Source organism: Channa argus, chromosome 5 (genome assembly GCF_033026475.1).
Source record: "Channa argus isolate prfri chromosome 5, Channa argus male v1.0, whole genome shotgun sequence".
In the NCBI taxonomy this organism is placed as follows: domain Eukaryota; kingdom Metazoa; phylum Chordata; class Actinopteri; order Anabantiformes; family Channidae; genus Channa; species Channa argus.
In genome coordinates this window covers 17,662,683-17,678,456 of record NC_090201.1, presented here as the reverse complement: position 1 = coordinate 17,678,456, position 15,774 = coordinate 17,662,683, and the positions used below count along the sequence as shown (strand labels likewise).

The 15,774-nt window shown below is 39.4% G+C and overlaps 1 protein-coding gene across 2 annotated transcripts in view; it reads right to left on the bottom strand.

Annotated features, from left to right (window-relative positions):
* The window catches only part of pax7a (paired box 7a), a 44,087-nt gene that overhangs the window by 19,200 nt on the left and 9,113 nt on the right, over positions 1 to 15,774 (bottom strand). For both annotated transcript variants that reach the window (XM_067505756.1, XM_067505757.1), the window contains exon 5: positions 4,015 to 4,214. In XM_067505756.1, coding sequence (XP_067361857.1) covers positions 4,015 to 4,214 — 200 coding nt within the window. The remainder of the gene's footprint in view (positions 1 to 4,014; positions 4,215 to 15,774) is intronic.

Sequence of the window (15,774 nt, the reverse complement as noted above, 5' to 3'; positions counted from 1 at the left end):
TGTCAAAGACAAGTACTGAATATGTGACGCCTTTCAGGAGCCAATTTGCAACATTCGGTAGATGAATACCAAGAGCTGAGATAATGACAAAACAAAATGTGCTGCTGACTTCATATCCACAAAAACACAGAGGGGTGATGCAACCAGCCTCAACATACAAATCCTCTTCTGTCTCATACCACGCAATACCCTCACACCTCCTCCTCGTCTCTCCTTCCCCTCTTCTTTTCCTTCTCTCTCTGATTCCCTCCCTACTTGCCTTCTAGACTGGCACTATGCTAATTAAAGTAGCTAGGAGTGTGAATTTGAGAGGAGAGTGGGATTAGCTTGATAAGTATCAGGAGTACAGAAGCACTGTACCAAAGTCATTTAAATTCTAATAATAAAAAACTGTTGGAACATTAACACTGATGCATTGCAACAAATTTTCCCCTACAATCTACATAAATCCTATTTATTCCTTTATGAAACATAAACCCACACTGGCGGGTATACCGTTGCCAGTTGGGTTTGGTTTCCACCAGTCAGCTCCATTGTAATTTTGTCTTTAGCCATTGGTTCTCAAGTGATATTATTACAATCAGTAAACTGTGTATTACCTCTTGTCCGTATTGGATTATATTTCCCTAGCTGTTGAAAACATTTAAAAGCATCAGTATGAGACTGATTCTGCCTGTCACATTAAGCTCAGTTCAGTCTGTATGTAGGTCTTTTTCCTGTGCTCATTCCATGCATCATCCCGGCCGACACAAGCCACAGATAGAGAGAAACTTTTTACCAAATTGATTTGCACGCTTTGTAAAAAAGCAATGCTTATACCTTATTAGACTCCACTAACTATAATAGCTACATGCAGAATGTTTATTGGTAATGAAAGAGGATCTATGTGGCAGATTTGGTAAAATGAGCTGGCGGCAGCATGCTGAGATGATGAGTCTTAGCCGAGACTCAGGAGTCAGTCACTTAAAAACTTCAGTCTAAATAGAGTAGAATGTAATTTGCTTCATCTGTGAGTGCTGATTTACAGCAGCCTGCAGCCTATTGTCCGCTCTTCCCCTCCTCAGTGCTACCCCCACCTGATCCACTCCTCAGAGGGAACAGATACAAACGATGCTCTCTTTTCTAATAGCTCATGGAATGGCTTTGCCGCCTACTCCTGTTAAAACTGAGGGGTTATCAGATGGAAAGTGGCAGCAAGCTCTGCCTGAGTGGAGCGTATACTGAAGGTAGACTTAGCAGTATCCCCTCCCACTGAGACAGTCTGGAACTAATTGCTGAGAGATATGGATCATATCCCACAATTTGTCAGTTGGGGTGATAAAACCATTGCGAGGCTCATGGTGGTGAAGGAGAGCTGGTAGCTCTGCTGAAAAGGGCAGCGGGGCTGATAAAGATGGATGGTGAAAGGGTCTTAAAATGGCAGACAAGGGCAGACACAAGGGAGTTAGCTCTGTTTATGAGTTTAGGTTGTGAGTCAGCGCTAAGCCAAACACTCATCACTTCCACAAGATCTAGCAGTTTAATTTACAACATAGCTTTGGGCTGTCGCCTTGCTTCAGTCATTGCAGCAAGATTTGCACTACACAAGTACAGTTTACCTTTACACTCAAACTAAAAAAAAAAAGTTCTCCACAAAGCCATGTTTAATGACAAATGAAAAACTGCAACCATGGCTACAGATTCAACTTAAAATATGGTTTCTGAGACACCCCCACCCCCACCCCCACCCCCGCACCCTCCGCCTGGACTCTTTCGCAGTTGTTCTCTGAACTACATCTGGAAGATGCGTCATTGCAGCTGTGCTGGTGAAGCTTTGCTCTCAGGCCAAAGGGTCTCCTCTCTTGCCCTGTGATGGGTCATTTGGACACCTATGTAAAAGCCCAGCTGGTGGACATTTTTAGAAAATTTTAATACAAACAAGGCATACATAAATTAAAAATAAAATTCTTCTTATTTTATCTAAACCATCATTATAAGGGTTAAATACTTAAATCTTTATGTGACATTTACAGTGCTCATTCAAAATGTATTTAAGAACATTAAAACATGGATTTGGGGAAATTGTTTGAAAAAACAGATTCCTAAAAATGTTATCTACCTGCAAAAATGCATGTCTAACTGCAGCACAACTCTGAGCAACATTTACTTTGGCTGCCAGAGCCTCTTTCTGTGTAACTTTCATAGAAAATTAAGTTTGAGTTGATCTTTAGAGACTTTCAAGGTGTTTTACAATTTAATTATGAGGAAAACAGCATTAACAAATTATAGCCATGACTCAAATTCCTTAGGTTTCACATGACATCTTTTAACCCTATTATCTAACAGCAGAGGCAGCAGTCACTTTCTTTTCTTTCTATTCTTGCTTTTATATTTAAATATTTTTGTCAGTCTCCCTAAATTCACAAATGCAAATACATGCATTTCGTATTTTCCTCTGTAGCCCTTTAACCATAAAAAATTCTAAGCAAATTTGGTAGCAATTGTGTGTCTAAATTAAACCACATTAGAATTGTTATAACAAAATGTACAAAATGTAAATGAGAATTTTCTTTTTAATTAATATTATCATAATGTAAAGTAGATTTTTCTGTAAGATTCAAGAGTTCTATTTAAGTATTCAGATCCTCCACTTAAACACACAGAAACCGATTATATTATCTTATAACAACCGTGAGATATATTTCTCCTCCCTTGAGTAAGGCATTAAACACATAGACATATACTGTAGGACATCCTTGCATGTTGGGGGGTTTCAAGATGGACAAAGACATGTGTGGAATCAGTTACCCTAACTGCATGTTTGTACTGTGATGAACAGTTAGCATGCGGTGAGGAGTTTGGGGGGGTTCAGAGGGAGTGTGAATGACTGTGGTAAGAGGAGAGGGGTGCCCCAGACCTCTTTTTTTTTACTAGTGGCTGATTGATTAATGTTGTTGTCGGGGCAGAGGGTCTCTGGAGAGGATGAGGAAGGCTGTGTGATATGTGGAGGGTTTACAAGCAGCGGCGATCTTGAAAGTGTTGGGATGAGATCCTGGCCAAAGGCCGAAATGAGAAATCCATCAGGAATGCATTGCCTTTCTCTCCCTCTCTTCCCCTCCCCCCCTTCTCGCAGTCTTTGGAAGAACAGCTGCTGCTATAACTCTACTGTACATATCATCCTTCAGTCTTACATACACCAACAGCACCAAGGCTGTCAGACGAGTTCCAGGGTCTGAGGTGTGAAGATAGCGAGGATCCCTGTCAAACGTTCAAACACGAAGACTGAAAACAAGCAAAGTCCCTTACATGCATCATGCAATACAGTAAATATGGCCAAGACTTCTTGCCAGTTTAATACTTAATTTCAGTGTTTAAAAGAAGAGCACTATTATTATTTTCGCACTTTAAATATGCAAGTTTGAGGTGATATGCCTTTTGGGGGAGTGTTTGAGGCGACTGTGGGACATGCTGTTCAGGTAACACGGAAACCTGGCTGGAAAAATAGCAGCTTAAAGTTTTCCCTCAGTGACACTTAGGACTGAGCTACTACAGCACATTGAATCCGACAGGTGGAAAACCAACAACACATCTTTAAAGCATCACTGCACCCAAAAACTAAGTATTACTAAACCTTTCACTTAACTAGCGATGTCTTGCAGATAACCATGGTCAGCTTAGAGAAATTTACCTGAGATTACTGCCTTCCCACTAAAAGAGTGGAGGTAAATGTAATTTTGTTTGGGGTGTTCCAGTTACTCTAAAGAATCACCATACTGTAGATATCACTATAAACAGTTTTGTTGAAGGCACTTTCTCCCAAATAAACAGTCTCAATAAAAAACGCTGACAATGCTTTCTGGGAGTTATCCAGAATTATCCATCTTATTGTCCTTAATATTTATTAGGCACTGATTTTGTCAAAACATGGACGAAGCAAACAAAAGCTTTCTGCATTTAAATGTGCCACCAAGTGAGAACACATATTCAAGCATGCGTACTACAGATCAAAGTTTGTATCAATTCTGTAGGTCCTACCTGTACTCTCGCCTCTGTGAGTTTTGTCCTCTGAGCCAGTTCCTCTCTGGTGTATATGTCTGGGTAATGTGTTCTTTCAAAAGCCTTCTCCAGCTCTTCCAGCTGCTCAGCAGTGAAGGTGGTGCGACTGCGCCTCTGCTTCCTCTTCAGGGGCAAGTCAGGCTCCGAATCTACATCTGAACCATCATCTGTGCGATTACCTGAGGTGAGAAGAAAGAGACAGTGTGTGTGATCATAGAAGGAAAACAAGTCAAGGAATCTTTTGTGAGAGTTAACCTAGGGGTGTTCAAAATAGCTTTAAATACGAGCGGAAACTGAACATGAAGTAGCTCTTAATGTCATAATGTGCATTTTTAAGGATGATGTGCAACATAAATCATTCAAATGACAGCTACTCCTCTTTTAATATACATCTGGAAGAATATTATCTTAATCTGTGGATATTTATTTTAATATAGAAGAGGCCTTGATACACAATTCTGCCTCTGAGAGAGGCCCAGAGGCAGTGAAAACAGAGGGTTGAGGGGGAGCGGGGCTGCTGGTGGGTAGAGGGGTTAATCTGCACAGGCCACCTTGCTGCTCCTCACCCTGCTTTTCTCTCTCATTGGCCCAGGGCACACTGCTCATACACAACGCAGCCAAAGTGTACAAAATAGAACACAATATCACACCAAAACCATTTAGTGCCATGTGTTTCCATCTGCTGTCATTAAATGAATTAGAACATATTTTACATTACTTTTTAGGCATTCAACTAAGCTGAATTTTTGCTCGAGGAATATAGATACAGCACAAAGCTGTACAATCCAGGCCGACAGGGAAATGTTTGACAGCAAATACGCATTACCATTGCACATTACCATTATAACTGAATTTAGAAAATTGCATCATTTTCACCTCCTCTGCATGTCTATTCAAACTACATGGCCCTTTTCATTTCATGTCATAAAATTCATATTTTCATAATTTCCTCATTGAGACATTGACAAGGCGGCGTGATGTGCCAGTGTTGCTCCAGGCCTATTTGGATTGCATCATGCACAGTCCAGAAAGTGTGGGAGACAGAAAATAAAGAGAGATATTGAAAAAGAGGGTGTATGAAGAGATTGCTGCTTCTGACAGAGGCCCTTTGCTATTCAACTCAAATGAGAACTATAATGCCCACCTGAATGTCTCACCTGACTGAGTTCCTGTTGTCTAATTCATTATTTTGTAGTACAGGACTCTGTTTATAGTGCACTCTAGTCAAATCATTCAATACAATTGGACAAAAGAATACTAAAACCTAGTTTCCAAATAACAACTGTGAGAACAAAAGAGCAACAGAGCTGGCGGAGTCTCAAGGCCAGCTCCAGAGTTTAATTAAACAAGGAATTATGGGATTATATGGAGACTATCATTACAGGCCACTCCACGAGTCTTCTCTGAACATTTTTTGTCCCCCTGAGCTCGTGCTCAATGATTCTCTGCGGATTACATGTGGCTGCAGGACATGAGGCCGCATTCATTAAATCAATTCTTCAGTCTTATCCTTTTTAATAAAGATTGATTCTTGAAGCACAGGCTCACTCTGCTGCAGAACACCCTTGAACATACAAAGTTGAATATGTACATACACTACATATCCCTTTGTTGGTTTTCATGAGGATGCGTATATCCATTTGCCCAGTAACTTGCCATGACGACACTTGAGACCAGCCAAGTAGTGTGTAGATCACTTTCCAAAGTCACCTCTGTGTTCTAATAGGAGACATGGGGGACAGAGTAGACTCATACTCAAGGGGATCTGAGAAAGACACCAAAGTCTTCTCCTCCTCAAATTATTTTCTTTTTCTCCCCTGTGTTTGAGGTGCTTTCACAGACTTTGTTCTAGGAGGAAACCATCACATTTAGCATGATATCAGACTAATGACTGATAAACCTAGACAGACAATGTCTTGTACTGCTGCTCTCCATTAAGCCCTACAGAGACAATACATCTGTTCTTCTACATAAATCAGAAGCACAAGGTCAACAGCCCTGACTGTAATGAGTAAGGCAAAATGGAAAATGGCACATGCTGCATGAGGCCAGTTGGGATTGAGGTTGGACGTAGAACTACTCTATACTGTTTTAAGCTTTGGTGAACAGAAGACAGAAAACATCTGAAAGCAGATGGATTTAAAACAAAGCTACTGATTTCTGGTTAACACAAAGCAGTATTAAAAAAATAATAATAGTTCATCCCAAGAGAGACTCTTTGGCAGCTGTTCTTAATATGTCAGTACGAGATGGTAAAATGACAGAAAACAATCATATTTCAGTCCAGTTTCTTTACAAAAGCATATTAAAATCTAAAAGTTATGTCTCTTTTTACCACAGTGCGCCAGCGTTAACAATCAAAGACAATATATGACTGAGAAAATAAAACCCCTACAGGGCTGTCAAGGTCAATTCCTTAATGGTCTGCCTGGCACAAAAAGGTACACTCTGATTAGACCTTTGTACAATACGACTGATGTAATTTCCATTCAAAGGTTCATGAGATATTTATAAATCACTCATCCCTTGTCTCATTACTTATTGTCCAATTAGACTTTAATTATGTGCCATCCAGTGGGCATGATTACTGCAGCATATTCTCCTCCAGGCCCTCGGAGGTTTTGCTCTGATATTGATTTAAAACTGCACCTATTAGAAAAAGGAATTAATCAGGTTTATGTATTGTTTTGTCTAGATAGATGCTTGACTGAGATGTCAAATAATGCTGAATATTGTAAAAGAAAAAAATTACCTTAACCTAAATTATAATTGACTTCATAGGTTTAAACAAAGGAGGAAAAGGATCAATCAGTTAACTTGAGTTCAACTGTTCAACACATAGTTTATAATTAAAAACAGGACGGTCACCTTTAATAGGGCTGATGCTAGTCCTTAGATAAGAAATGTCTATCTCTCAGCTTGCAATGTCTAAGATAAGATATAATTCTTCTTGTGTGCAACTATTAGTTTTTATTGTGAACAGCATAATGTCATGTTTTGTTGTTTAATTTGTCACTTTTGTGAATGTGATCGCAACACATCCTCAAATCAACTGATAAATTGCTATTGTATCTCTTCATCTTCATACTGAAAATTGAATACTGTTCCAAGAGCTATTTCTTGACTCGAAACACACAGAGGAATTGTCATGTTAATGTTCTGATTTGGGCCATTGTTGGAAAACCTGTTTCTTATTACAAGAAATATTGATATTCAACACATCACAGCAAGTAGGTTTGCAGCAACAAACATATCAACAAAAAAAATTAATGACTGTAGGTGACTCTGTACTAAAGATTAACAACAATAAATCATGGAGAACTAACACTTTCTTACAGTCTGATATAATTTTATTTCAGTCAATGCTCTGATTTTGACCAAACCCTGTAGATAAAGCAGAGTCCTTGTTCATGAAGGACTAGTGACTTCAGTTAATAGTTTTATGCTGTGAGGACTGAGTTCTCTCCTGATGCTCCATTGCTGACCTCACAAAGAGACTCCTCAGATTATAAGCATATGGGATCCTCATCATCTTGTTCCCTTGAACCCCCTCCCCACCTCCAACCCTCCTTTTCTTCTCTCTCCAACCCTTGGACTCCTCCAGTCCTCCACCTTTACCCCAAGACACTGAGGTAATGCCAATTAAACAGGCAGCTGTCCGCTCAATACCGGCAATTAACCACAATTACTCTGATTTTTAAGGCTACAGATTTACGATACTAAACAACATCAATAAACTTTATGGTTGTTGAAGACACATAAAACGGAAGCAATGTGTACACTTCCAACTTTACCAAAAGCTGAACAGAGCAAAACATATTTAAATTACAAATGGCATAACACAAAATGCAACATGTTGCAACAATGTTTTGCAAAAGATAAAATGCAAATGCAATTATTATCAGTTTGCCCAAAAAACTGCAATATTTCCTGCAAAACAAAAGCTTCACTATTAGAACATCATGCTTTTGCACCAATGCATGTGTCAGGTGTTTTTATGACTCACCTGTGAACCATATTAGTTTTAAGTAAAGCAGTGCTCAGCCTAGTCAGACTGTCTCTGATATCATAACCCATGGCCTCAATATCAGCCATACCTTTGCAAACTATCCAAGACAGAGGGACAAAAACAGACAGGGCTTTGGCAGTGCAGCATTAGCTCATAATGGCTCATTTTGAAAAGCATATTAGTTCCAGCATAATTACAATCAGGCCTCACGCTCTGTGTTTTGCAGGCATTCACAGGACCAGCCTCTGAGCACCGAGTCACACCAGTTGACTGTGACTGACAGCAGATTTAGTTAAAAATGGTGTTTTTTTCCTCCCTCTTTTTTCCCACAGGACAGAAATAACACCGCATCTTTTCTCCCTATTTATGTTGACTTGTTTATTTTGTGCCTACCTTTTGTCGTAGTTGATACTGCAATTATACTTTTTGTCAGTCAGAGGGGGTGAATATCAAAAGACCTAATTATGCAAACAGGCCTGTGATAAGAGGCATCTGCCTGAGATGGGATCTGCTATCTCTGACATGCATCTGTCTCTGTTTTTGCTGCTCCAGGCCTGCATATAAACAGCCCTGCCTGTCCCCAGGACTGCATGCGATTCAACCACCAACACTGGATGGAGGGATGTTTAGGGGGTGGGGGGACTCATGCTGCAACATCAAATAACTAACAACTTCCCAATTTGCATTTTTCTGAGAATGGTGCGGCATCTCATCTTAATGCACTTGCCTGTTCATCCCAAAGGCTGCCAAGTTAAAGGAGCCATGTGATTCAAGGCATTTACCAAAGGATGTATCTGAGATAGGAACCTTGTGCGAATACAAGATAGATGACAACGATAAGCAGAGTGTTTTAAAGACAAAGTCTCTGTGAATAATCTTTTCCTGTAGTTATCTCTCTGTTATTGATAAACAAAAACAAAACTAAAAGTGAGCATAGCCTTAGCATCTATGAAATTTGTTCACATATATTATATTGAAATATTCAAATCAACACACTAAATAATTTGTAAAAAGTCTGTATAGTTGGTGAGAACAAATTAACTGTTTACCCAGTTTGGTAACATGCCAATATTCATCATCAATTTCCTCTGGTTGTCAGTGACCTTCTCTAGACTGTAATGTGACATTTAGCTGAAATTGAATCTGGATGAGATGTGTAACTATACATAAGGATATTAAACCCCACCTATCTATAATAAAATCCTTCTCTGCTCACATTTAAGGACAGATGCCATTAGATTTAGCTTTTTCTCTTGCCTAACATGTCAATTGCTGGTTTACAGCAGGTGGCTGGAGGCCAAGGGCACTTGGCTCAAAATGTATCCATAAGGAAAGAACGAAATAAATGGGATGTGAAAGTCCAAAATGTGTTCATTTTGTTCATCAATAACAACAGAAAAACAATCTTTTCAACATATTCAATAACAATCTGATGGAACTAGAAAATGCCGCCTTGCCGTTGCTTCCAATAACACAACTCTCACTTCCACTGTCTGAGTTTAAGGCTCTTTTACATCAACATGCACAGGAAAATTCCAATACTTTTCTTCTCTTCTCTCTAGGACAGAATCACATTCTTTAGAAAAGGAGTAGGGGGCTTGAAATAGAGGGAAAAAAGGCAAGGGAGAAAGAAAGATGGGAGGCTATATAATCTTTGGCTCTCACAAAAAACAATTAGCCCCCTTTTCTCTGTTTGAGGTGGGGAGAAAGTGTGTGTGTGTGTGTGTGTGTGTTGGGGGGGGGGGGGGGGGGGGGGGCACACAAGAGAAAGCAGAAGATACAGAGAGGGAGAAGCAGCAAGAACGATGCTCTTTTATGGCTCTTGTCATATGGATGAAGGCGCAGCGCGTCCATGAGAGTGCACGCTCACCTTCAACAACAGGGCGTCCACTGGGCCTCCCAGCCTTTTCAGCCCAGAGAGACGAGCTCCTCAGGGGGCCATTAGAGCATGAATAGGGGCCTGACAGCCCTGTGCAGCTCTGCAGGGCATCCATAAACGCTGACATATTGACTCCCCATGCCATTGCACTGCCTAAGTGTGAAAGCGTGAAGGGCTCGAAGGGTGGGATTCTTTTTCTTTAATATACTACTGACTAAAACTAGGATATTGACAATATGACTGTTTGCTTTTGACCCCAAGGTTTCTAAATGAGGCAACTGTTGTTCTCCATAGTATTGTTTAAGTTTGTCATTTTTTAAATACAAATTCTAGTTGCAAAAGGCTTCTTCCAATATTCATGGAAAAATGCACTTAAAATGGTAATATTAATAAAACAATGTAAAACCCTACATTTTACAGCCTTATATGAATTTACTCGCTAAATCATCACATGCTTTTCTGCTGTGGCAGTTTTTTTTCAACAAACCCAGATTACACTGGCTCCATAAGAGCTACACAGACAGGAGGATACAAAATGTTAACCTTGTTAAGAGGACTGGTGCCACTTCTCACTTCCACACTAAGTCTAGGTTTTACCACGTTTCTTCTTCTTCTGTTAAGCAGACTGTCATCACGAGATCTAAAGCTTTGGATAACTGAGGTCATAGCGAAAATAATGAAATTAACAGAGAGCACAAGAAAGTAAAAAGGAGCCCATGGGGGTCTCTGCCAAATGGCACTGGAGCCAGAGCCTTGGTCCCCCAGCAAAAAGCTCCAAAAACCTACGCAGGAAATCAAACAGTAACGTCTCAGGGCTGTGAGCCGAGGTCTCCTGGAGGAACAAATCATTTTCTCAACAAAGCCAAAGAGAGATTACTGGACACAGTATAGGAATGCACAGCGGACATTTTTATGTGCCCAAGGGAAGTTTCCTAATTTTCTGGACAAGGATGGGCAGCAAATATTGTGGAAAAGTTTGACACTAAGGGAAAGAAGAGTTGTGCAGTATAATAAAAAAAAAAAGACTGGATGGATGAAAGCTAAAAAAATAAGAAAAGGTTAAAAAGGTTTGTATCTATAAAAAAAAAAACCAACATATTCAATAGACTATAGTTTTAGCTTTTTGGGTGAGGATTTATGTCTGAAGATGACATATTCTTGTATATTTTAACATTTAATCATCCGTGTAAGGGGAAAAAATAAAACCAATATAGTTTGTTTTGAAATCTGTTGTCTTCATTTTTCCTGTATTAAAAAAATACAGTCATGCGACACTGTACTATAGTCTGCTGACATTTATTCGATTTTAAATAAACAAAAATTTAGAAATACTTTCCTGTAAAGCGTTTTTTATCTAGATGCAGTAAAGCATTACAGTGCTTGGCAATTTCTGAGATCTCTCCATATGGAGGAGTTGTAATATGGCATAGTAGAAAAGCTTTTTATACTGAGACTACATATTCCCCAAGGAGAGAATGACTGAGGATACAGAAATAAGCCCATTAGTTGAAAATAGGGGACAACATTTGGAGTTGTTATTTTGTCGGCTAGGACAGGAGCTCCACCCCACTGTTTGGACAACTGCTTTCACATTTTAACTTGGTGGGGGAAAAAAAACACATTTCTGATTTGCAACACTTAGGGAACATGTTTATTGTCTTTGTGGTTATGAAAAAAACATGCGCAATTAAAACAAATGAATATTTCAGTGTTGGAGCAGATCAAGAGCATAAAATGTGAAATGTTCTGGCCCTAAGTAGCATAGGCTAATGGCAATTTTTAAACTAGCAGACCATGGTCAATGTTTCTCATTCATCACTGAGGGAGACGGGTGCACTGTGCTAAACGTAATTACTGTTGCACATTATGTGGGCTATTCCTGTATTGTAATAAAATTAGCCAGAAATGCTTTTTGTCTTTTCTAATGCAGCTCCATGGTAACCATTGGATGGTCATAATGCAACACACTGTCCCGATCTGTGCCAGCTGTCAGAGTTTGACAACCCTAGCTGGCAAGGCAAATTGGAGGAAACTAAATTTCTTTCAATAAATTATGTGGCTCTGACCCGCTCATCCATTGCACAATTTAACATGGACATAAGAAAGCTTGCGATATCCTGATACACTGTATATTCGTTTTTGTGGTCCTTCAGGTTTATTGTTTGGCAGAATAAAAATGGCTTAATCACCAAGAAAAAAATGTTTTTCTGCCAAAGGACCATATATTATCACACTGTCCATCTTGAATTTTTCCATAGATCGTCTCAGACAAGCAAAGAATTCAATTTAACAGCGCAGGATATTCTATATTCCTCAAACCACAAAGAAAATATATAATAAGAAGATAATGGAAATACTGTGCACACACCATTCAGTTTGAATGGTTGCACACACAGACCTTTGTCATGGCAGGAATTCAAAATATTTTCAATTAATAAATCAATCAATCAATCAGCCTCACAGTTATTGTATTGTAGCATATAGTTGGTCACTTGTGAATGCAGACAGTAAAACTGTTTTTCATAAGAAAAATATTGTTTAATCAAAGAGGCAACTGCATGCCAAGACTTTTCTCCTGTCTATGTCCAGCAAAAATACTACTAAGTATTACTGGTGGCCAGCGACAACATCTATTCCCTTACTAGGCAATATGGCTACGATTTATGAAATTACATGGTTAATTAAATTTTGCTTAGAGTTGAAATTACCCTGTAAACTGTCCGTCCCCTTTGGCAAGGGAACCAGTTGAAGAAAATGAAGACATAACACGAAAATTCACTTACAGTCATTGTGAACTAAACAGTTTGATCAGTCTTTGTCTGGGGTTTGTTTTCTATGTGATGCGATGCCCTGATTCCATCAATAGTTACAACTATTGGAGTGGTTGCTGACATTGTTACTGGTGCTTTCTAGCAACAGAGCTTTTTTCAGTAGAGGTCTCAAGGCCAGCTATTTACACTTATTTATTGCAGGTGAGGGCAGCTTCTTTAACGACACAAAAAAACAATTCTAATATTATTGGACTTTTACCGGGTTTTTTCTGTTGGTGCATTTGTTTTATACAGGCCAGGATAATAATGTGGACATATCAAAATAATTAAATGAGATTTCTGTCCAATAACAAATACGATATGTTCTCCATTAAAAGCTTTCAAAAAAGAAAACTTCTCACTTCGTCTCACCTTGGCCAGGAATCAGCGGTGAGAGATAAATAAATGGTCCTCATTGGCCCTCTTGTCAAGACCCATACCCACTCAAGAGCAGCAACAGTTCACATGTCAAGTCATTCTCTTCCTATTTCCTCTGCTTTCTTTGCTAAGACACTCCTGACTAATGAAGTAGAGGGAATGCAATCCCACAGGGCAAAGCAGAGCTCTGTCATCCCTGAGTGTAGTTTTCCCTCTGGACATTCCAGTCGTTGTCCAGCATTGAAGGTAATACTCACCAATCAAGATTCATTACAGCACCAACTCTCTGAATGAACTGCCCACCGCAAGCACAAATACACAATTGCCCGGGAAGAAATTGGCCTCCCAGGGACCCCCTCCAAACTAAATTGGATTGCCAATACAACCCACAGACATTTGAGAAGTAGCGAAAAACAATGGAGCAGAAAATAAATACTCCAAAGCCACAATGATGACTCCACTTGGTAAACTAACACAGTATTGATTGTCTTTTTTGTGTTTGTTTGTTTAGAAAAGCCTCATCCCTGCTAATAGCTGTCTGAGAGTGTAATCTCTCCCTTGTCCTCCCCCTCCTATCCTCTCCTCCTCATTCCCTATTATGTGGCTCCTTTCAGTTTGCCTGAAATAGTTTAGGTTCAGTGTCGCACTGGGGTACGGGGCATGGGACTGGGGACCAATTGTTTGCTAATGTTGACACCTGCCAGAGCAGGCTTGGTCTATTTGGGGCCCGCCAAGCTGCAAACTGGATGCTCCCCCTTTTTAGCGAGATTAAGTGTGGGTTGCTGGGGTCACAAATCACTGGACTCCCTCTGATGTTCTGAGGCACAGAGCCAGAGACTGAGAGGACTAAAAGAGAAAGCTGCGAGGGAGGGACAGAGGAAGAGATAAAGAGTGACAGTCTATTGTTTACTGAAAAGGAGGAGAATAATGTATCTTCTTGAGTGTGCCTAACCAATGTGCTCCATTCAAAAAAAAATACAATTAAAAAAAAAATATATATATATATATATACAGTGAATCCATATCGGTAAAGCATACAGCAGTTTTCTGCCTTACTTAGGGTGCATTAAGGATCACGGAAATAAAATGCCTTTTGGTTTGAAATTCAGCATTAACAGGAAACGCCAATTGTCACAATGTGCTCTTGGTCTACTCATAACAGTTTGTGCAATGTATACACTGAATATGTTAGTATTAGTAGTACGAAAAAAATATGATGCATCACAATAATCCATCTGCTTTTATGACGATTCAAAATTACAAATTTTCATTAAGAAATAAATGTGAAAATATAGCAAACTCTACATTATAATTCTTTAGAGAACTAAAGCTAACCATAATCTTTTAAGATTTTTAAACACACATATAAAGCGCAAGGAAAATTCAGGATGGCCATGACAGACAGTGCCCAACTCCTCCCCACTTCCTTTGCAGATGTACATTAATGCAAAAAGGCAGAGATTTGAGCTCCAGCAGAAGCACCCTCTCTTCCCTTACTGCTGCTGTCCAGCCTGATCGTGTCAGTTTGAAGGCCCCTATTCAAAAGTATTCATGCATCTGCCTTTGAGGCACAATAGCAGCTAGTTTATAAACTGTCTGCCCAGGCACCCAAAGGCTTTAGTTCTTATTGTTTTCAGACCCTTAATAAACTTTTTGGAGGAGTTCATCAACTTGCATGAATAGTCTATGCAGCAAGTCTCAAGACAGAAAATAACAGAAGGGCCTTTTTTCTTCCTTCTTCTTTCTCTCTTCCTTTTCTAGTGGCTGTTCATCTAACAATAGTAAGAGTAGGCTGTCAGACATCACAGGGGCTTTTTGCATCAATACGAGAAAAAAGTATTCAATAAAGAAGAATGCGGCCTCCTACAATGGGAATTGAACACAATTGTGTTTTCACATTTGCGCAAAAGGTATAGGTTTACAACAGTGAGTTATAAAATTGTTTACAAAATCAAAATCGAAATTCGTATACACTATAAATGTGTGTAAAGCCAGAATGTATTTTAAAGCATTGGTGCCCTAATTACAGTAAAAGACTTTCATATTTAGCAGTAACTGTATAATAAAAATGTTTGGACTCAAAATTAAACGAAAAATTAAAATTTCCAGATTAAAATACAGTGGGAGGTAAAAAAAATGTATTTAATTATAATGAAAATAATAGTTTTCTCATCTTTCAAAAACTGTTTGACACCTGTTAAACAGGCAGCACCAAACTGATGGGCTGCAATAAAATATAATTTTGGCTTTAAGACATAATTCCACCGTTATACCTGTAAACTCTGTGGAAAGAAATTTGCCAAACTTAAAAGTCTTTAATAAATGTCTGCCCTAATTAATTTTAGACCTAATTAAAACAAGGCTACAGTCCATGCATGCTGGCCTGTTTAGCTCGCTGGATGGCCATAATTGGAGTAATAGCAGAAAAAAACCCAGTTTAGAAATAAAAGCCCGCAGCGGTCCAATTCAACATCATCAACATCCAACGACGCTATGCATCCCCCTCACCCCACCCCTCCACCATCTGACCCAATAAGGCTTTATTGGCTGCCCCGGACCAACCACCTACTGTTTCCCACCGATGCACTCTGTGCGTTTTAACACCCTAATTAGATGTGACAAGTTCAACGAGCAGGTTTCAGAGGAGGAAAGGCTGGTCAGGT